This window comes from Trichosurus vulpecula, chromosome 5 (genome assembly GCF_011100635.1).
Source record: "Trichosurus vulpecula isolate mTriVul1 chromosome 5, mTriVul1.pri, whole genome shotgun sequence".
Lineage (NCBI taxonomy): Eukaryota > Metazoa > Chordata > Mammalia > Diprotodontia > Phalangeridae > Trichosurus > Trichosurus vulpecula.
The window spans coordinates 300,253,707-300,275,142 of record NC_050577.1 but is presented as its reverse complement, the minus strand read 5'-3'; the positions used below and the strand labels follow the sequence as shown (position 1 = coordinate 300,275,142).

General features: G+C 55.3%; 1 protein-coding gene across 1 annotated transcript; it reads right to left on the bottom strand.

Moving 5' to 3' along the window:
• Nucleotides 1-1,443: 1,443 nt before the first annotated feature.
• On the bottom strand, nt 1,444-20,892 carry WBP2NL (WBP2 N-terminal like). Its single transcript, XM_036761657.1, is given in 9 exon segments — nt 1,444-1,698; nt 3,677-3,762; nt 7,929-8,045; nt 8,047-8,213; nt 9,519-9,671; nt 9,791-9,883; nt 10,249-10,390; nt 10,765-10,873; nt 20,802-20,892. Coding segments are annotated over 9 exon segments (1,143 nt in total). The 5' UTR covers nt 20,867-20,892; the 3' UTR covers nt 1,444-1,487.
• Between the last annotated feature and the right edge of the window lie 544 nt (nt 20,893-21,436).

Genomic DNA, 21,436 nt, shown 5'->3' with positions numbered 1-21,436 from the left:
GCCTCTGTCTGCTCTCTTCCCCTCCCCTGCCCATAGGCCCTGCAGCCTGGGCCTGTTAGCTGGAGGACCCAGAGGAAAGGGGTTGGGGGCACGGGGTGACCAGAGGGCTGCCTGCCTGCTACAGGCCTTGGTGCCGACTGTAATGACAGGGCTGGAGGCAGAATGCACATGGAGCCCTTCATGGGGTCCAAACAACCCTCTGGGACAGAGGCAAAGGAGGAAACAGACCTGACTTTCCCAAGGTCACCCAGCCAGGGCTTCCAGCTTCCTTCACTCCGAGCAAAGCATCTCCTTTTCTGGCTCATAGCTCATGGAGGCTGCCCCAGATCTAGGGCTCCCCTTGGTGCCTGTCTGGGTGCCTCCTGACTTGGGCATGTGGCCCCAGGGGCCAAGCTGGCTCAGGGACATTCCCCGGCAGCCCATGTACCATGCCTTCTCAAGCACTGACAATATAGGCCTTGGAAAATCCAGTCTGCTGCCACGGCTTCTGCAGCTCTTCCTGGAAACACCTGCTCCTAACGGGATCTTTCCACTTCCCCTTTGAAAACAGAAAATGGCCAGGCTGTGGCAGTGGGCTGGCAGCATGGGGCTCAGGGGAGCACTGCCCTCTGGCGGGCCTTGGCTTCCTCGCCTCCCATGAAGTGGGGACTGGGGGGACCAGGTGCCCCTCACTCCATGGTCTGTGGCCTTGATGTCTGGAATGGAAGCTTCTTCACTTGGGTTCGTGGGGGGCTGGCCTTGGCGATCCTTTGGCTGGGCCCAGGGTGGGACCTGCCAGCCATCTGTGACCTGTCTGCACAGGGGCTGCCCTCCCAGCGCGGGGTAGCTCAATTCTCCCTCTCTTGTAACAAACCAGGCCACACACTGGTCGTCTACAAATACATGGCTCCTGCTGGCCACGCCTAGAGATGGCCAATGACTAGTCCAAGGTCACCTCTGCAAACACTAGGGAGCCTCGGGTTTGGACCCAGGTCTCTGAACCCGGAGCCAGACGGGCTCCCAGGGACCTCCCTGCCTGTTAGTTCCTTTGTGGCTGCCTGGTTCACCAAGGAGAGGCTGAGGATTTCCATGGGGGCTCCCACCCTGACCCAAGCATGGAAGGTAGCCCTTACTCCATGCAGGACTCCCTGCCACTGGCCTGGCCTTGATGTTTTCCAGAGAGGATTAACACCTAACATTTATAAAGTGCTTATTGTGTGCCTGGCACTGTGCTAAGCAGTTCTTCACAACAACCCTGGGGGGGGGGGGGAATGCTATAATAGTTCTCATTTTACTAGTTAGGGAAACTGAGGTAGACAGGTTAAGTGACTTGCCCAGGGTCACACAGCTAGTAAATGTCTGAGGCTGGATTTGAACTCGGGTCTTCCTGACTCTAGGCCCAGCACTCTATCCACCACCTCACCTGGCAGCATCACAGAACTGGCCAGCCTAAAGCCTCTCACTTCACTTTATTTCGCCCCACCAAGGGCCCAGGTTGACGCCGACCCCTATGGCTCCAAAGACTCCTCTCCTGAAGCGTGATGGCCACATTTGGACCGGGTGGCCCTTGGCTGCCTTGCTCCATATTCCCATGGTGCCTGAGACAGAGGTCCGGGAGAGAAGATGGGAGAGCAGGCCACTGGTTCGGTGTGAAAACAGGAAAGTTGTCTGATGCTCCTTCTCCATCTCCTCAGGAAGTGATGAGGAAGGTGGGCTGCCCTTTGAAGAGAACACAGCAGTAAGTCCTGGGCCAGACTCAGTCCTGGCCTTGCCCAGCCCTGGCCTAGGACCCCAGGCTCTTAGGTGCCTCTTTCCCCTGGGATGGGGAGTCTTCCAATGAGGGATCCAGGACCTCGAACCTCCTTCTCATCTCCAGCCACCATGGCCCACCATGGCAACTGGCCCAGCTCCTCCCTACAGGGGCAGGTCCTGAGGACTGGCCCTGAGGCCTCCATTCTAGCTGGGCCCTTTATCCTGCCTGGCTTCAGTGAAGCTGACTCCTGGGCTCCGGACCTTGGGGAGGGCAGGCCTCCTCTTTTTCTCCATGGGCCCCGTGGGGTCCGACCCACTGTCAGGAAAGCCATACTTCCTCTTTGCTCACTCCTGATCCAGTGAGGACCAGCAGCAAGGCTGCTCTGGCTGCACCCAGAGAACCTGGCTAAGTACCCAGTGGCAAAAGAGGAAGCAGTCACCCACAAAAGGGCCCTGATCCTTTTGGCTCCTGTGGGGTAGATAGAAAAGGGAACCCTGGTTGGTAGCTTCTTCCCTTGCTTCTTTCAAAGCCCTTTAGAACGCAGGGGAGACTTCTCTTGGCCCCTGTATTTTACCTAGCATGGTATGATGACAAACCCTGGATGGTGGGAAGTCAGGCCCACCATTCTGGGAACAATTTGGATCCAGTAACGCAACAGCCAGTGGCCTCTGACTCAGATGCCATGTCTAAGCATATGCGCCAAGGAGGGCAGCATAAGGATGGCAGAACTTTGTGCACTAGCAAAGAATTGGGAACAAAACGGTTGCCTGCCAACTGAGGGCTGGCCAAACAAATGGTAGCTTTTTAAAGAAGTGGGATAGTACTGCACTCTAAGAAAATAAGTTAAGAATAATTCAGCTGTGGTCCCTGACCCAGGGAGCTCCAGCACGGCTGGGAGGCATGCCTCTGGGACAGGACAGAAATCACCAGGATCGTCACATCCAAGGACCGGGAGCTCTGACCACTCTGGGAAGACCTTTCCCTTGTCCCAAAGCCCCTGTGACTTCTGTCCTGTCCCATAGGTACCCATCCCAGCCGCATGGGGGCTCCCTGGGTCAGGGCACCACGGAGAAGACTCATATGGGGAAAATTTGCATGGACTGATGCAGAGGGAAGCAGGCAGAACCAAGAAAAACGTCTCTGCTTCCTTGACCTCACAAACTGCTGGTTTGGGGGTTTCCTGCTGACAGACACAATGACTCAGGTTGAGAGGACACTAAAATCTCCAAGAGACGAGAGCTGCGTTTTCCCCTGACTGCTGGGACTGCTTTCTGCCTCCAACTCTTGAGCTGCCACACCTGCCGACTGTGTCCAGGGCTTAGCTATTTGAAACCCCCTAAGAATACAACCAATTTTCAGTCCAGCCTGGAAGAGAATGGTGCAGTAGATAGCGGGCTGGGCCTGGAATCAAGAAGACCCGAGTTCAAATCCAGCCTCAGTGTGACCCTGGGCAAGTCACTTAACCATTTAAGCCTCAGTTAATAATGGCACCTCCCTCCCAGGGTTGTTCTCAAGATCAAACGAGGTGATAGCTAGCTGTCCTCCTCCTCCTCATTATTTCTACTTTGTAAAGAGGTCACCTGTTGTAGCACCTTGTTACCACAAAGGTAACATCCAGAGCAAAAAGGGGTTTTGTGGTTTATAAGCGGTTCCCCGTCCCCCCATGATGCTGCGCACAGGCACACACACACACCCCCCACAACCATCCAAGACGAGCAGAGGGTTTGATCTCTGTCCTTCACCCCTCCCAGAGGGCCCCAGCTCCCCTCCACCCCCCATCTGAGTTCAGCCATTTCGCAAGGCCAAGTCCCGAGCTGGACGCTCGGGTCAGGGCCGCGCTGCTCAGTGGGCAGGGCAGGCAGCGTGACGAAGGGACGAGACGGCGGCGTGACGAAGGGACGAGACGGCGTCATGCCTGTTGCTTTTGGGGGGCTGCCCCCTCACCCCAATCGAAGCTCCTGCCTCCCAAGCGAAGGGCCAGAGTGGTGGACCGCTGGAGAGGTCTTCGCGCCAGGCCGAATGCCGTCATTCTAGCAGGAAGGACAGCAGCAACAAGGATGAAGACAGGTTAGTTTACTTTTTTAAGGAAAGGCTTTATTGGTCTTTTATCTTTGCATCCCCTTCACTTCTAAATATACACACCTCCCTTCCCTGTCCAGAGAGTTCTCTCTTATCATTATAAGAATATAACATTAGAAGAACCGAAAAGGAAGGGAAAAAAAGCTGTCCAGTAAAACAAATCAGCCTGTCCTCAGTCGAGTGTGACCGTGTATGCAGTGTTCCGCACCCATAGCCCACCCTCTGCAGAGAAGGAGTGGGGTGCATTTTCTCAACTCTTCTTTGGGGCCCGGCCGGTCATCATAACTGCACAACATTCCGTTTCATGGGGTTTTGCCGTTGTCATTGACCTTTCTGTTGACATGGTTGTAATCCTGGTGCAGTTTCCCTAGGTCTGCTTCCTTCTGGCTGCATCAGCACACGGAAGTCTTCCAGGGCTTCTCCAGCCAGCATTTCTTACGTGTACTGAGAGCCCACCAAGTTCATGAACCCCGAGGGATGGGCATCTACTCTGTGTCCAGCTCTTTGCTACTACAAAAACGGGCTGCTGTCAGCGGTTGGGTGTAAGATCCCTTGGGGCATCAGCCTAGTAACGGGATCTCTGGCTCAAGGGGCACATTCCAAACCACTTCCCAGAATGGCTGGATCAGGCCACAGCTTCAGCAGCAGCAGGGCCCTGGGGTGTCGAAAATGATGTGGATACAAAGGTGCCCTAAGGGTTAATATTAAAGTTTGCTTTTTAGTACCTTGTGAAGCCCCTCCTGAGTCCGAGGGCACCCTAAATTCTCTTTCCCTTATTTCGGAATACTGTGCCATAAATCTTCCTCCTTACCTGGACCACAAAATCCCTTGTCTCCCTCATCCTGGGCCATAATTTTCCCCCATCCCCCTTATCCTGTCCTTACAAAAACAAGCCCCTGTCCCTCTGCAAATCGCTAGGCCTTCTTCCAGGGCTAGCCCGCTGCTTTGGGGATAACAAAGCTGCCTTGGCTAGGAGAAAATCATCTAAGTGAATTCTTCCACCCCTGAACCAGCTCTCCTGACTCAAAACCTCCTCACCAAGACGGTTTCTACTGTCAGAATGCTGCCCAAGAGCCACCCAGCTCCCCTCTCCCGTCCAGGTCCCAGCTAAGTTAGAAGCACACCGGGTCGCTATCCTTCCCTCCCTCACTTCCTGACTCATGTTGTGCGTAGAAATCCTCTACTCTACTTCGGGGAAACCTTATTCTCATTAAAATCAGGGGGGAAAATCTTTCAATCAAATATCTTTTCATCAAATATATAAAACCAAGAGTCATCTCCAGCAGAGACAAGGTCAGAAGAAGAACTGCCAACTATTAACAACCATAAGCAAGACTTTAATAATTAATGATAACACTTTTATAGCATCTTAAGGTCTGCAAGGAGGCAGCTAGGGTGGCTTAGTGGATAGAGCCATGAGCCTGGAGTCAGGAAGACCTGAGTTCAAATCTGCCCTCAGATACTTACTAGCTGGGTGACCTTGGGCAAGTCACTGAACCTCTGGGAAAAGTGACTAAAATGTCCATACCCTTTGACTCCCAGATTCTGTTGCTAGGCAAACACCCCAAGAAGACCAAAAAGAAAGCCCCCACATGTGTCAAAGTATCCACAACAGCCCCTTTTGTGGGAGCAAAGAACTGGGAAGAAAGTCACTGCCCACTGGGACAAGTGAATGTGATGGCTATTGCTCGGCAAGAAAAGCCCACTACTTGTGGGAAGACCAAGTGGAAGCAAGCAACAGCAGGTAATTAAGTGACTCCAAGCTCCAGACAACATAAACGGAAGGAAGAGGAATGAGAAATCTAATGGGATACCACCAAGCTTGACCTCCAAAGAGGAGGAAAGGTTCCTCCCTCCTTGCCTAAGGTCAAGGTGGGGGGCCATGGGTTCGGAATGTTGTATATACTGCCAGGCAGACAGACGAATGCATCAACTGGTTTTGCTGAATTCTCTTTTTCTTTTTAAATCTTTTTTTTAAGCTTTGACTCTCTGGGGAGGTGCCGAAGAGGGGTATATTCAGAAATGAATGTGATACAATAAAGGGTGGCAATGAGCCGCTCTCTCCCCGTCTCAGACAGCTTGATGCTCAGTGCTGGGGTAGGTGGGTATTTCCAGGAAGAAGCTGAGATCCACTCTCCTGGGGAACTCCTAGGGAAGCAGGAGGCTCACTCCCCCTACTGCTATACTAGAGCCCCAAGGCTTACCCAGCACAGCCTCTGACTCACAAATATGGTGGGTCTGGCTTCACTTTACAGAGGAGCAAACGGGCTCGGAGACATTCTGACTGCTCAGGATCCCCCAAAACTGGTCAGAGGCAGGGCTGGCACCAGGGGCTTTGCCTCCCAGATTCTCCATGAGCACGGCCTGGAGGGAAGGGCAGGGATGAGCAGACTGTCCTTGTGGCTTCCGGGACCCTCTGGGAGACTTGCTCCCCCTGCCCAGAGCCCCCAGAACCGAGTCTGGAGCAGCCCACACCTGGGGGTGGGCCCCTCAGCGCCTGCTCCCCAGCCAGCTCCCACATAACTGCCCACACATGCTCAGAAGTGGCTCTCCTTTGCTTGAGTCAGGATAAACAGGTCCCCGGACTTTATCTGAACCTCCCACAGGAAGCAATGTGGGGCATTGGCTAGAGCTCTGGAGCCAGAGGGTGTGGATTCGAGTCCAGCCTCTGACCCTCACTGCCTGTGTGACCTGGGCACAATGACTATTCAGCCCCTGAGCCTCAATTTGCCCCTCTGTAAAATGAAGAAGCAGGACCAGATGGTTCTTACAATAGCCAACACACACACACACACACGCACGCACGCACGCACGCACGCACACCTGTCGTGGCACTCCAGGGTGCTATCCTCTGGACACTCTCTAATTTATCAATGCCCACCTTAAACCTTGATGCCCAGAACTGAGCACAACATTGCATCAGACGAGGGCAGAGGAGCAGTGGGGGGTTGCTCTCCCCTCCCTACTCCTGAAAGCTGGATCCCAAGATCTTATTACCTTTTTTGGCTGCTGCATCACAACTACTGACCTTGAGCTTGTGGTCCCATCCCCAAATCTTCCTCAGAACATCTGCTGTCTATCCGGACCTCCCCCATCTCACGCTTACAACTTGAGGCTGGATTTCCCTTTGACAACCTGGACCTCCCTTTGGGCAGGTGATTCAATCTCTTGATCCCAGTTCCTGCCCTACCCATTCCTGACTCTCATGGGGGGAGGGGAAGGGGAAGGGCTCTCCTTGTGAAGAGGGCAGCTCTACCTTTCCCCTCCCTCCCCAATTTCTTCTATTTAGTAGATTCTTCAAACTTCCCCAGCTTGCCCCTCCCATCAGCTGGATTTAGGGGAGGGTCCTGGTGGCTTTCTGCCTGGCTTTCCTCTGGTGGCTCCTCATGAGAAAAGCTCCCTTGGGATGCTAAGCCTGTTGTCTTTCCCCCTGGGCCCTCTGGGATCAAACTGAAGCTCTTGTGAAGAGTGGGTGCTTCCCCACCACCACCCCAAACTGTGGCTGCCCTTTCTCTCCTTTGGTCTGCTCGTACAATGGCTGGTCTTGCCCCGGAGTCAGGGGCTTCTAATCTTGCTGGCCCTACATTTCCCTAGACCCCATGCTCTGAGGGGTGGCAGGCCCCCATGCGGTCACCCTCTGGCCTTGGGCCTGCTAGTGCTCCGACAAGCCCCTTGAGGGGCCCTCCTCTTTGGACTTGTCTGGGCCTGTGAGGAAGCTATGGGACCCTCATGACTGATCGCTGACTGACCTCGGATCACATACCATAGCGGTGAAAGGGAGGAATTTTTCTGGATCCCCAAGTCCAACTCCTCATGACCCAATTCCAGTCTCCTTGTGGCCAGAGCAAGGAGCAGGATGAAGCCCAGAAGGGCAGCCCCTCTTTGCCCACCCAAATGGAAGCTTTCCAAGCCAAGCCCCAAGGCCCTCAGCTGCTCCAGATCATTTGCACTCGGGCATCCTTGACAGCTGGTCAGAAGCAGAGTTTACTGGTGAAGTCTAGACACGAAGCTTACAAGGCTCTCCCTCCCCGTGGTTAGGCCATCTCTCCTTTCCCGGACAACCCACGGACAACTAGACAAGCCTTTGGTCATATCTTTTTAAACCACTTTCTCTTACCTGGGCTTTTGGATTCTGATTTGCCTGTAGGGGCTTGGGAGTCGGAAGGGTCAGTGTTTGCGGCCTGGGCAGGAGGAGGCCCTGCATTGGGAAATGCTGGGGCTCCGTATGCAGGAGGAGGGGGCATGAATCCATGGGGAGGGGGCACGAATCCAGGGGGAGGGGGCACGAATCCAGGAGGAGGGGGCACATATCCAGGGGGAGGAGATCCGTATCCAAGAGGGGGTCCGTATCCAGGGGGAGGAACCCCAAAACCAGGGACTGCTGTGGCAGCGATCTGATACCCTAGACGGCAAAGGGGAGAAACATGGAGTTGAGTGTGACTTATGAGGCACCTAGCACCGTGCTAGCTTGGGGGGAAGACCCAGCCCAGCCCTCTTGGAGCTGCCAGACTCACTCCCCCAAACATCAGTAACCCAAAGGGACATACGGGCTAAGTAACTAAGGGAGGGGCAAGCCACTGATTCAGCTGAATCAGGGGACGCGTCATGGAGGAAGGGGCCCAGAACTGGGCGCTAAAAGGTGGGACAGAGGCCGGCTGAAGTTGGGGATGGAAGAGAGATAGAGTTTCAGGTACAGGTAAGAGAGTGGGAAAGGTAAGGAGGTGGGAAAACGGGGAGGGGACCAAGGGCCCCGGGCCTGGGTAATGAGGGGGAACGCAGAGAACGTGTCCGGAACCGGGCTGAGGACGCGGAGTTTTACTCGGCAGGTAATAGGGTGCCCCTGGGGACTTTGGAGCGGCGAAGGACTCTGAGTCCGGCCAGATCTACCCAGAAGCGAGGGGAGGGGGCTCGGCGGGAAGGAGCAGGCGCCGGGAGAGACTGCCATTAGAATCATCACCCAGGCGGGTGGGAAAGAGGCCGTGGTTACAGGTGCGGAGGGACGCGAGGTGTGGCGCGCCCCAGCGAGGGCCAGTCCAGCCTCCCGCCACAGAAGGGGAGCGGGAGGCTGGGGCGAGGAGGGGGGCGGCGGAGGGAGCCTTAGAGGTAACGCTGGCATTGGAAGCCAAAGCCGCCCTCCCCACTCCTCCCCCAGGCCCTGAATTTCCCATATGGCTCGCCCTGTAGCCCACTGTGGACTCGCCATGTCTGCTGCTGGGATGAGAGTTATTTGGGGGGTGTCCTACAAGACCACAGGCTTCGGACGATGGCGGGGGGGTGGGGTGGGCAGACAGGTCCAAGGTTCCCACGGGAGGGACAGGAGAGGGGGCGGACAAGGAAGGAGCTCAGCTTCTGAGACGCAGGCAGGCCAGGGGCCCAAAGCGAACGGGTCCTGCCTGGCCAGAGGCCGGCAGAGGAGTGAGCTCATCCTTGGGTTCATGATGGAAGGAGAAGGAGCCAGCCCCCCTTCTGGAAGAGGCCATCCAAACTGGCACAGGGCCCACAGAGGCGGGAATGACCATGGAGGGACGCGCCTGCCGGGGGATCCGGAGTGGGATGCACCGCAGGGACAGAATGGAGGAGGGGACCCCTTCGCCTGGCTCCTGGACTCCTTCCCTGGAGAAGCCGCGGTCCCACCGCTGCTTCTGCTGGCTAACACCGGCAGGCCGCTGTCCAGAGGCCCCCGGGGTCAGGGCAGGCTGCGCCTCACCTGAGGAGGATGGCATGTAGGCTGAGTTGTTGGGCATCACGTAGATGACCTGGGTCTGGCCCGAAGGGACCCCGCGGGCGTTCACAGCGAGGAAAAGGCTGGCCTGGGGGCTGAAGCCGAACACCGTCACCGGAGGCGGGAGCCCTTTAGCGGCTGAAAAGCAAAGGGAGTCCAAGGAGAGCTCACGGAGGAGCCACGGCCCCCCCACCCGTTAACCCACACCGAGGGGGATTTATCAGGCACCTTCGGATGCCTCAGACAGTGCAACTCACCATTGGAGGCGCACTGAATCATCAGCCGGCCAAACTCAATGGCGCCCCCACTCCGGAAGGTCAGTTTGAAGGTGCCCTGTCCTTCCCAGCCCCCTGGTGAGAGAAAGAGCACAGGCCTGACGAGCCTGGCATTCACAGCACGCAGGGGAGGGTGAGGGACTGCCCTGGAACCTGGGGCCACACACGGGGGAGGGGCCCAGGATGGCACATGGGGGAGGGAGAGAGCCTGCCCTGGGACCTTGGGTGGCACACGGGGAGGGGCACAAGGTGGTATGGGGAGGGTGAGGGGCTGCCCCAGAACCTGGGGACACACACGGGGGATGGGCCCAGGATGGCACATGGGGAAGGGAGAGGGCCTGCCCTGGGACCTTGGGTTGCACATGGCTTGGGCTTGGGGCTGCCCACTGGAACCTGAGGCTGTGCCCAGCCTGGGCTCAGGTACCAAGGGAGATCCATACCATTCGGTGCAGCAGAGATGGTTCCTTTCAAGTAGTTGGAGCCAAAGGCGGGCTGCTCCACCGTATAGTTGCTCATCAGATTGAAGGGCATCATGAAGGACATGAGGGCGTCCTTGGCACGGCGTGAGGCAACAAAGATCACCTAGGAGGCCAGATGAAGGGCACGTGGGGAGGAAGGGGAGGGAGGTCAGCTGAGAAGCAAGAGACTTTGAGGAAGAGAGTGGGAAAGCTGCCTCTGCCAGCAGCCAACCCCACGTGGACACTGAAGTGGGCAGGAGGCTCCCCCTCCAAGGCTGAGGCCCCAGGACAGGTCAGAGTCAGAGGCGAGGCTTGAACCCACACGTTCCTGGCTCTCAGCATCTGAGGCCCCATCTGGAAAATGAGAATCCAAGCCCTGGGACCATCTGCCTTAGGGGCTGGAAGATGCAGTGCAGCCCTCCTGCCCACTGTGCCAGTCAGCCCCAAGGGAAGCTTAAAGATGCCCAAGAGAAAGGCCCCAGGCCGGGGGCTCCGTACCCTGTACTGAGTGAGGTACAGCTGCCCCTTCCTGGAGCTCCTGAAGAGGTTGGACGAGTCAGACATGTTAGAGAAGGAGAGTTCCACATCTTCATAGCGCATCAGAATACTGTGGGGAAAAAGGAGGAAGCCGGAGGGCGTGAGGTCATCTCGTGCTGGCCAAGACTTTCTGGCCCTCCCTCCCTTGACCCCATGCTCACCACCTTTTCTCAGCCTATAGTTTCCAGCCCCCCAAAGGCTTAGTAAACAAATGCTTATTGAAGCATGTAGGTAGCTAGTTCTGGACCAGGGGCCCATGCACAGCCAGTGACCTCCTCAGGGCCTTCAGGAACGCCCTGCCCTGAGGCAGACAGCCACCCATTCTCGTCTATGATCTTCCACTGGTCCTGCTAATACAGCAGAAGCTGCACCCACTGACCCAGCGGTGCCCACAGGCGCTGGTGCTGCCACCCCTACCACGGGACCAATGGTGTGCATCCTGCACACTGTTCAAGGCCACTCCTTGAGCTCAGGTCGTCATCCATCACTGGCACCTGGTGCCTACCATGCATACCTCCACCTTTCTGAGAATGACCCACCCCAAGGATGGCTTTGGTGAAAATATGAGAAAGGACCAGGTGGGCTTCTGCAAACAACCCTCTACTGCAGAGTCCATCTCTGCAGCCACCGGAGGGAAGGTGCCAAGGAGGAAGATCCGACAGCATTTATTAGGCGCCAAGACCATCCTGCCCCCAGGCAGCTGTAAGTCAGACAGAGGTCCCCTGACTCCAATCTAGTGCCTTTCTGCATCCCTCCTGTTGGCAGGTGATGCCCAGGCTGTTTACATCACACCTTAAAACATGACAGAGAACCACGATTACTCTAGAGACCAGTCCAACAATCCAACAGATGAATGAATGAAAACGCCTGGTGGCCAGATTCTTTGACGGCCGGACCATCCAGCGAATGCACTGGCACCTGAGCGATGAGTCGGCCCAGGACTAAAGAGGGAGAAGGAAGCAAAAGATAGTGCACTTGGTGGGGCAGCTAGGTGGTGCAGTGAGTAGAGCACCGGCCCTGGAGTCAGGAGGACCTGAGTTCAAATCCAACCTCAGACACATGACATACTGACTAGCTGTATGACCTTGGCCAAGTCACTTAACCCCAATTGCCCTGCCTTCGCCCCTCCAAAAAAAAATAAAAAAGAGATTGCATTTGGGAAATCTGCAGGGTAGAAGATGCAGACATCGTCAGGAGACAAGAAATGCCATTTCAGGGTTTCTTTTATCATTTTCTAGGTGGGTGGTACAGTGGAGACAGCACTGGGCCAGGAGTCAGGAAGACCCGAGTTCAAATCCAGCCTCAGACACTTCCTAGTTCTGTGACCCTGGGCAAGTCACTTCACCCTGTTTGCCTCAGTTTCCTCATTTGTAAAATGAGCTGGAGAAGGAAATGGCAAACCATTCCTGCTAATCACCACTAAGAAAACCCCAAATGGAGTCACAGACAGCCTGAAAAAGTGCTGAAACCAGGAAACACCAGCCCCTTTCCATAGGCCTGGTAATGGGCAAATGGCCTGATTTTCTGGAAGGGGAAGAGGGTGGCTGACTCTTGAGATTAGAAACGTGAGCTTAACTTGGGTTCCAGGCACAATTCTAGACATCATTATGGAAGCTGTGAGAGAAGGAGCCAGTTTTGGAAGGGGAAGCTACATGAGCCGGTGGAGTTCCTTCTGTAATCAGGTCACTGGGCTGGCCTGTCACTGAATGTGGCCTGATTTCTAAGCAAATATTTGACATGATCCTTCTGAACACAGGAGAGACAGGATCATAATTGGCTAGCTCCAGAATGACTTGGACCAGTAGATCCAAAGAGGGGTGATTAATGACAGTATCTTTGTCAACTAGGAAAGGGGTCTTTGTTGGAGTGCCCCAGGGATGTGCCCTTGGCCCTGAGCTGTTCGACACGGTTATTGGTGACCAGGCTAGTTGTTTTAAAAATCAGATTTTCAGGTCATGCACACTTGGGAGAGATAACTAACAGAATAGACAGTGTCTGGCACACAGTTGGTGCTTAATAAATGCTTGCTGGCTGAGCAGTTAGAAAATAGAATTAGCAGCCAAAATGCTCTCAACAGGTCAACACAATCTAATAATATGAAAGTTAATAAGGATATATGTAAAATCCCACATTTGGGTTTTGAAAAACATCCAAACAAGCAGAGAAAAGAGAAGCCTGGGCAGACTGAAGAAGATCTGGGAGTCTCAGTGGACTGCAAGTTAGTACAATATGAACAGACAATAAAGCCCCCAAATCTGATGCCTTAGCCTCAGGCGCAATATGGCAAAGCAGATTAAGAGCAGGCCTTGGATTCAGTAAGACCAGGGTTGGTTCAAGCCTCTCTCAGGGCCCCAGGTGCCTCTCTGAGAACAGAGGTTACTGGCCTGCACTGGTAGAGGGATGTTCGTCATGTGGGAGTTCCCTAGCTCATGAAATCTTAGGCCAGGTTCAGGATAACATTAGTGGATCCAGAAGGAGAAAGGTGAACATGTCACTGCCCGTGCCCTGGCCAGGCTCCACGCTCAGTTCTGGGTGCTGGGAAGGCTCCAGAGTAGAGACAGTAAAGGCCCTGAGAGTCCTGTCACTTCAGGACTGAGTGGGGGCAGAGGGGACCCTAGGAAGAGGTGAGAGCCATCCCTGAGGGTCTGGGGAGTGCTGTGGAGAAGAGGGGTCCCAAAGACAGGCAGGGATGTTTGCTCTGAGGCGCTGCCCAGGCAGCAGGCCCAGGGCCCATCCCCGGAGGGCTCCAAGCAGAGCGTGATGACTGCTTGTCCAGAGCGTCAGTCCGGATGTGGAGGGTCAGGGACACCAAGGTCTTGTTCAATGACTGTGAAACACGTAACATTGAATGAAGTCTAGAGGCCCGGGGAGGCTTTGGTGGGCAGAGAGGGAGGCATGCGGGGTGGCGTCAGCGTGGCAAGCCAGGTGGGATGTTGAGGGCATCCTCCAGCTTGACCTTTGTAAGGCTGTAAGATGTGGGTGAGGGAATGCTGGAAATGAGGGCCCTAGATCTGGAGGAGACTGCAGCAGCTCCAGGAGGGGAAGGTCACACAATTAGTCAGAAGCAGAGCTGGAATTTGAACTCAGGTCTTCGGATTCCCAGTCCTAGATCTTTCCAACAAGGGTCAGCCCACTCCCTAAGGTGAGCTCTAGAGGAAGCCTGGCCGAGAGAACTGGCCTTGCAGCCTCTGACCCATCCTGGCTGCGTGACCCTGGGCAAGTCCTTGGCGGCTCAGTGCTCCCGGTACCTCTCCAAGGCTCTGAGGTGCAGAAAAGGGGCAGACCTACACTGGGAAGGGAGTTTCCTCACCTGGGAAGGGCCAGTGGAATCACGGTCCCGGTCCCAATCCCCAGCTGAGGTTTAGACTTTATCCTGCAGGCAGCAGTGGGATGTGGCCAAAGCTAGATGTTAGGAAGAGGAGCCGCTTAAGCACCTACTGTGTGCCAGTCCCTAGAGATACCAAAATAAACTGGAATGAAATGGTTCCTACCCTCAAGGAGCTTACATTCTAGTGGGGAAGGGGGGCACGACAACATGACTAGGCACATGTAAGAGAGAAAAAAGATCAATGAGTATGGTGGGACCTGCCCAAGCTAGAGTCTGGGTGGTTGGAACGGAGGGAGAACGGGATGGAAGGGGGGACACGCCCTTGGGATGGATGGCCGGGAGGGCACCCACCTACCAGTAGCTGGTGTCTCAGAACGCTGCCCAGAGCATGAGAAGTGAGGGCCTTGCTCAGGATTACACAGCCTGGATGGGTCAGAGGCAGGACCTGAACCCAGCATTTCCAGGCTGCAAACTGAGTTTAGAACTGGACAGCCAGGAGGGAGGGAGTGCCCACTGGGCAGCTGGGACAGGAGAGGGAGCTTCCTGCTTGGAAATCTCCTTTCTGGTTATCCACATTCCCTCCGAGATGATTGCCAAGGTCTCCGTGGTGTTCATACATGGCTGTCCGCCCAGCGACTCCTCCAGAGGCCTGGGGGAGCTTCTTGAAACTAGGATTGTTTTATGTCCTAGGGCCTGGCATCCTAGACAGTGCCTGGCACAGAACAGCACTCAGTGAGGCTCATTGACCGACTAAGGGACGTTCAGTTTTAAGCAGCCACTAGACAGCTGGAGAGGCGTGACTGGAGCTAAGGACGGGGACTGGGCGGAGCCCCCTACAGAGAGGTAATCATTAAGCTCATGGAGCTGGTACCAGCTGATGAGTGGGACAGATAGACAGAGAAAAGAGAAGGGCATCCAGGACAAGGCCCTGGGGAATGCCCTGAGCGAGGGGGCATGATGTGGTGGTGACCGGGAAGGAGAAGTCAGACAGGTTCTGAGAGACCCAGACAAAGAACAGGAGGCAGAGAGGTCAGGAAGGCTGAGGCCTGGGAGCAGACCGTCTGACGGTCAGAGATCACCGGTCACTTTGGAGAGGGGAGCTTCAGTTGATGATGAGGTCAGCCTTTGGAAGAGAGGGGAAAGAGAGGAAGTGGCGGCAGCCAGTGTAGATGGCTTCTTCTGGGCATTTGCCTATGATGAGGAAGAGGACACAGGAAGGTGAGGCCAGGGACCTGCCCAGACCAGTGAGGGTCGTGTCCCTCCCCGCAGAGGCCAGGTGACAACAGCCACCTCATCACGCCCCTTGTAGGTCTGGCTGGTGAACACTGCATCAACACTGGGCCTGGCTCCACCTGAGAACGTCCTTTCAGAACACATACCACCGGTACCATTTGGCACTAGCAAATGGTCCCTGAAGGTGCTTAAGACAGGCTGTGACCATCAAAAGGGAGTAATTCCCTCCCTCTTGCCACCAAGAGCAGGAACATCCTACCCTGAGTTCACACGCAGAGGAAAGAACACCGGATCTGGGGAGTCCAAAGACTGTGGTTCGCATCACAGCACCTTTTCTCAATTGCCACAAGACAGTGCCCTCACCTGTAAAATGGGCATTGGGTCAGTATTTCACAGGCTTGTTGGGAGTGAAACACTTAGCAGTGACCCACGAAGCCCCAAACCCATGGGAGCCTTCGCCTCTGTGGGAGCTGAATCTGGAAGCCAATGTCACCCCCAAACCAGGCTAAAGTATAGGGGAGGAATTCTCAAAGCTGGAGGCTTGGGGTTGTTTTCTCCCCAAGACAGCTCGGTTGTTAAGAAGGTCTTGGCGCTGAACGAGAGTCTCTCCCTTTTTAAATCTGCCCAGTTGTCCTCCCCAAGGACAGACAGAAAAAAGGTAATCCCTCTTCTCTGCCCTGGTGAGCGGGCACCAAGGCACCATCTTGGGAGAATTTCCAGCAGGACAGAGGGCAGCCCAGCAGGGCAGGGGGACTGCCCAAGGCAGGGAGACACGAGAGATAAAACTAGTGCCCCAATATGACCGGAAACGGAGCATTACAAGTGAAAATGGTCACGTGGAAGCCAAATCATCTTTCTGGGAAATTCGGTCAAAGCGACTTGGATGTGAACGAGATGGCCAAGCACAGAGACCACTGAGGTCTGACGGCCTTGCTGCATGAATGAATGAAGGTGTGAATGAGTGAATGAAAGGATGAGCACTTACCCTGGGCCAAGCACCACATTAAGCTAAGAGTTGGGGATGCAACCGGAAAAAGGTGGTGGTCCCTGAGCTCCCCAGCTCTAATCAGGGGAGACAACCACCCCATCAAGGGCTTGCTCTGGGCCTAGCACTGGGCTAAAAGAGAGAGAATGGATCTCCTCTTCCTTTACAGTGGCTAAATTCAGGCTCCTCCCACTTTCTGGCTCCATTTGGTATCTCCTTGGCCCCAGTTGGAGGGCCACCTTCACCTGCCTCTGGGGCCATATTTCCAAGAGGCCTCTAGACTCAGCCTTATCACTAGAGCACGGGTTTGTCAGCTTGGGGTTTTCTTGGGGTTTTTTTGCTGTTTTATAGCTGAAGGTAAGAAGGAGACCAGATGTGGTTCTCAAGGTTAGTCTTCAGTGAGTCACAGATTTTTGTTTACTGGAGGCTTATCTCTGTAGCCAAGTGTCTTGTGCAATACCTAGAGACCTGGCCCTTTGCCCTCTTGAGGTTTAGAGGCCTCAGAAATCAGAGCGGGAAGCAGGAGCAAGAACTGGAGGCCATGTTCAACTCCTCTCCTGCTTATAAGGCTAATCCCTCTTCTACAGAACAGCTTAAAAGCAAAAGAACAAAAAAAAAAACCCAAACAAACAAACAAAAACAAAAACCCAAGCTGGTTGAGCCCTGCCCTGGTGAGCAGGGACCAAGGCACCATCAGGGAAAAAATTTCACAGCAGGACAGGAGGCAGGGGGGTCACCGAGGGAGGGAGGGGTGAGAGATAAAGCCAGCGCCCAAGTACAACCCCAAATAGAGCATGGCACCTGAAAATGGCCAGGTGGAGGGCCTCGCCACCTCATAACTGGATCTGTCTGGAAATTCAGGCAAAGTGACTCGGATGTGGACAGAATGTTCTAAGCCCCAATAGTGTTGGGGTCTGACGGCCTCACTGCATGAAGGAGGGAATGATAACCAACAATATCTAATGGTTAGCAATGTTTTTACTATAGTCCTTAAGGCAAGGACCATGGCTTGTCTATCTTTGCGCCTCCTCCGGTTCAGGTGCCTTGCACTGTTCACTGTACCCCAGAATCTCACAGCAGGCAGGGATCCCACAGGCCATGCAGGCCAACCCAACCTGCCCAGGAATCCCCTCTCCACCAGCCCAACAAGTGAACATCCAGCCTGGGCTTAAAGCCCTTCAGGGAGGGGGACTCCGGTGGATCACCCTCCTCCCCACATTCCATTTGGGATAATTCCAATTTACAGGGATATTAGGCAAGTACGTGAATGCACACAGTGGGCATTTAATAAATGCTTGTTGGATTTAATTAAGTTCTATGGCAAATGACTTCAGCAAAGCACTTCACGCCTAATCTGGCTAAGAGATACCACAATCTATGTCAGTGGGAAAGAAGTTTCTGCCGTCCACTCATAAATGCAAATTGCCCAAGAACAGAGAGGAAATGATTCAGCAAGGCAGCGCCAAGAAATGGTGCCCGCCGCGCCCCCAACCCAGTCAGGACCCCTGCGGCACCGAGGCCTGGCCTTCACACAGGAGGGGTGTGGGAGGGAAGTCCTGAAAGCAAGTCCAGAGTCTGAAGCTCCGGGTCCATCCGGGTCTTGTGAGGCTCAGGCCTGGGCCTGGCCTTGGCATTTGCCTTCCAAAGAGCAATTCTGTCCTGTCTCCAAACAAACGGCAAAGTACCAAGCCATCCAAGCTTGTACTGGAAGTACCAAGGTCGGCAGGAAGTGTGCAATCACTCTTTTTATGATGTCCTTTGAAACTGTCCTCGGGAATCATTCACTGAGCGGGATTCACCTGGGAGGGCCAGCTGGGATCTGTGCATTTAAAGGACGCTTTAAGGCAGGGGTGGGGAGCCTGGGGCCTCGAGACCACATGTGGCCTTCTGGGTCCTCCGGTGGGGCCTTTTGACCGAGCCCAAGTTTTACAGAACAAATCCTTTTATGAAGCGGATTTGTTCTGGGAAGTCTGGATTCAGTGAAAGGACCACACTTGAGGACCTAGAGGCTGCAGCTGCTTTGAGGTTTGTAAAGTACTTTACAAATTTTATCTCAGGTATCCAACAGCAGGTGCTGTTGTGACCCCCATGTTACAGATGTGGAAATTGAGGCTGAGAGCAGCTGAGTGTTGGAGCTGGGACATCTAGGAAGAGGCAGGATCTGAGCCAGGGTCTTTCTGACTCTGAGCCCAGCGTCCCCTGCCCCTCCCTCTGGCCCCTTGGCGCTATCTCCACCCTGGGGACAGCTCCAGTTAAGCACATAAATGAGTCACCAAAGGCGAGGTGGGAAGCTGGAAATGAATGAAGAGAAGGGGCAGCCAGGGAAGGAGAGGACGAGCCAGGCGGACCTGGTGTCGTGGGCATTGTGGGAAGAGGAGGATGGGGTCGGGGAGTTAGAGGCTTCGGGAGGATGTGATGCCTGTCTCGTGTGTGAGGGGCTCTCAAGAGGTAGAGGGGTGGTTAGGGAGGGCAGGAGCAGGAGCTAAGGGCCACTCTCGTGGTCAATCAGGGAACCCTGTCCAAGGATGGAACACCTCCACAAAGGTCTTCAGGTGAAGGATGTTGGAGACACAGCATTCTTTTTACAGAGATGCTCCCAAATCCAGTTAGGCCTCCCCGGAGGTTAAGTGACTTTTCAGGGTCACACCGTTAATAGGTGACTGAGGCAGGGTTTGACTAGGTTAAGTTTTAGTTTCTTTAGTTTGATGAATATAATGAATGTCCTTTATGATGGAATATTCAATATTTAAATAGCCAGATGCCCCGGGGGCACACCCTAAGAACTGATAACATCCCCAGGAGGGTAGATGAGACCAAAAAATACTAAGGGGGCAACGTGAGGGCTGCGATTTAACCAGGAGCACAGCCAGTTTGGAGGCGGCTGGTCCTTCTAGATGCCACTCAGGAGTTACCCCCAGTTACATACGACTGTGGCTGCAAGTCCCACGATGAATTTTTTTTTTTTTTTGCTTTTTGGCAGGGCAATTGGGGTTAAGTGACTTGCCCAAGGTCACACAGCTAGTACACGTGTCAAGTGTCTGAGGCCAGATTTGAACTCAGGTCCTTCCGACTCCAGGGCCGGTGATCCACTCACTGCACCACCTAGCTGCCCCCCCACCTGGCTGATTTTTCATTCACTTTAGCCAACACATGTACAAGTGACACACAGGGCTGGCAGTGTGTCGGGGTCCTCAGCCCATGGCAAGAGGCGAAGGCAGGCTTTCTGTTTTTGTATCTGGCCTTCTTTCTTCCTGATTCTCCCGATCTCCACAAAGCTTCTGAGAAACCACAGTCTCTGGGTCGTCCTCCTCCCTCTCTGGTTCCTCCCCTTCCTCTCCTCCAAGGCTCTGTCCTGGGCCCTTGTCTTCTGTCTCTACACTCCCTCCCTTGGTGATCTCCTTCAACAACCAGTCAGCAAGCACCGATTAAACACTTACTGTGTACCAGGCACTCACTGAGGTCACAAGGAAAAGCAGAAGCTGGTTCCCTGCCCTAGAGGAGCTTACAGTCTAAGGAGGAGCCGTGTTAATGGCTCTTGAGGAGGAAAGGCACCAGGGGCTGGCTGGTAGCATGGGGAGAGGTAGGAGCTCTCTAGAACGGAGTAAGAGAAACTGAAAAAGGGCGAGGTGGAAGGCAGCCTCCCCAGCCCGCATTCGGGCTCCGGAGGCCAGCCCCAGTGTACGGAGGCTCCAAAGACATTCTCGCTCTGCCCCCTCATCCGTCAGTCAGGGGGCTGTGACCCTGGGCTTCCCCGGGACCCCCCCCTCCTCTCTGGATGTCGGAGTCACCCTCCCTCGCTGGCCTCACTTAGATGCACCCCAGGGCTTTGCCAGCACAAGCCGAGAGAAGCGTTATTAGTGTCGTGGCTGCCATGGTGGTTATTGGGGCTTATGGTCCTACTCCCCAAGTGCCCCAAGGGCACCCCCAGCTCTCCTTGGGACGCCCCGCCCCAGCTTCTTGGATCCTTTCCCATCTTTCAATAAAGCCCTCCTGGAATGACGCCTCCTCCAGGAAGCTCTCCTCGATGTGCTGAATCAGTAACAATCACACACCCCCCCAACAGTCCTTGGTTTAGTCTCCGACTCCACTCTTTCGGGGATCCCCAGCCGCGATTAGCACGCAGCCTGGCACACAGTAAAGGCTAGTTGAGTGACAGCTGCCACAGCTCCGCCAGGGGGCGCGCGTGCTCTCCCAGCCCCTCCAGAATGCGTCCCCTTCCCCTCCCCACCGCCAGGGGGCGCGCATGCTCTCCCCCCCTCCAGAATGAGTCCCCTTCCCCTCCCCACCGCCAGGGGGCGCGCGCTCCATGCTCCTCCAAGAAGGCCCAGCGTGGGCTCTCCCCGGGCGGAAGAGGCGTGGCCCGCCGTGGGCACGCTGCTGCAAGGGGCGGGCTCAGAGCTGTCCTTCCCTCCCCCCAGGCCCCGCCCCCGTCCCTGCGCTCCCTCCCCGCACCTCTCGCCTGGCGGGATGATGACGCCGTCGCGCTGGTCCTCCATGTGGTGCTGGTTCACCGCCATCTTCGACCTTCCGGGGAGGGCTTCCCCTGGCCAGGGACTGGGGAGAGATGGGGGAAGGGGGAAAGGAAGGGGTGGGAAGGGAGGGGGCGGAGTCTGCTCCGCGAGGGGCGGGGTTCCCGGGGGCCGCCGAGATTATGGCGCAGGCGCAGGGAGAGAGCCGGAAACAGAGAGGGTGAGGCTGCTCCGTCACGTGGGTCCGCTGGGCGGGGTCTGGTTTCCAGCGCTCCGGGAGGCGGTGTCTGGTCCGGCCACGCCCCTTGGGTGGGGAAAGGGAGGGAGCCGGAGAGACAATGCAAATGATGGGGAGGGAGGGAGAGCGGATGACGTCAGAATCGGAGCTTTTCTGGGCCCCGCCCCTCGCTGTCTGTGCCAGATGACTGTTTAACCTCAGGGCCTGGTGCCTGTCCAGTCCTGGGTTCGAATTCAGCCTCAAAAGACCCTGCAACCTCTGTGGACTCCAGCGTCCTTATCTGTAAAATGGGCCCAGTAATGCCTCCATGCTAGGGCCTGCTCTCTGACATTATCCTCAGTTTATCCCGCACAAAGGGGCAGTCTTCACCATTAGACCGT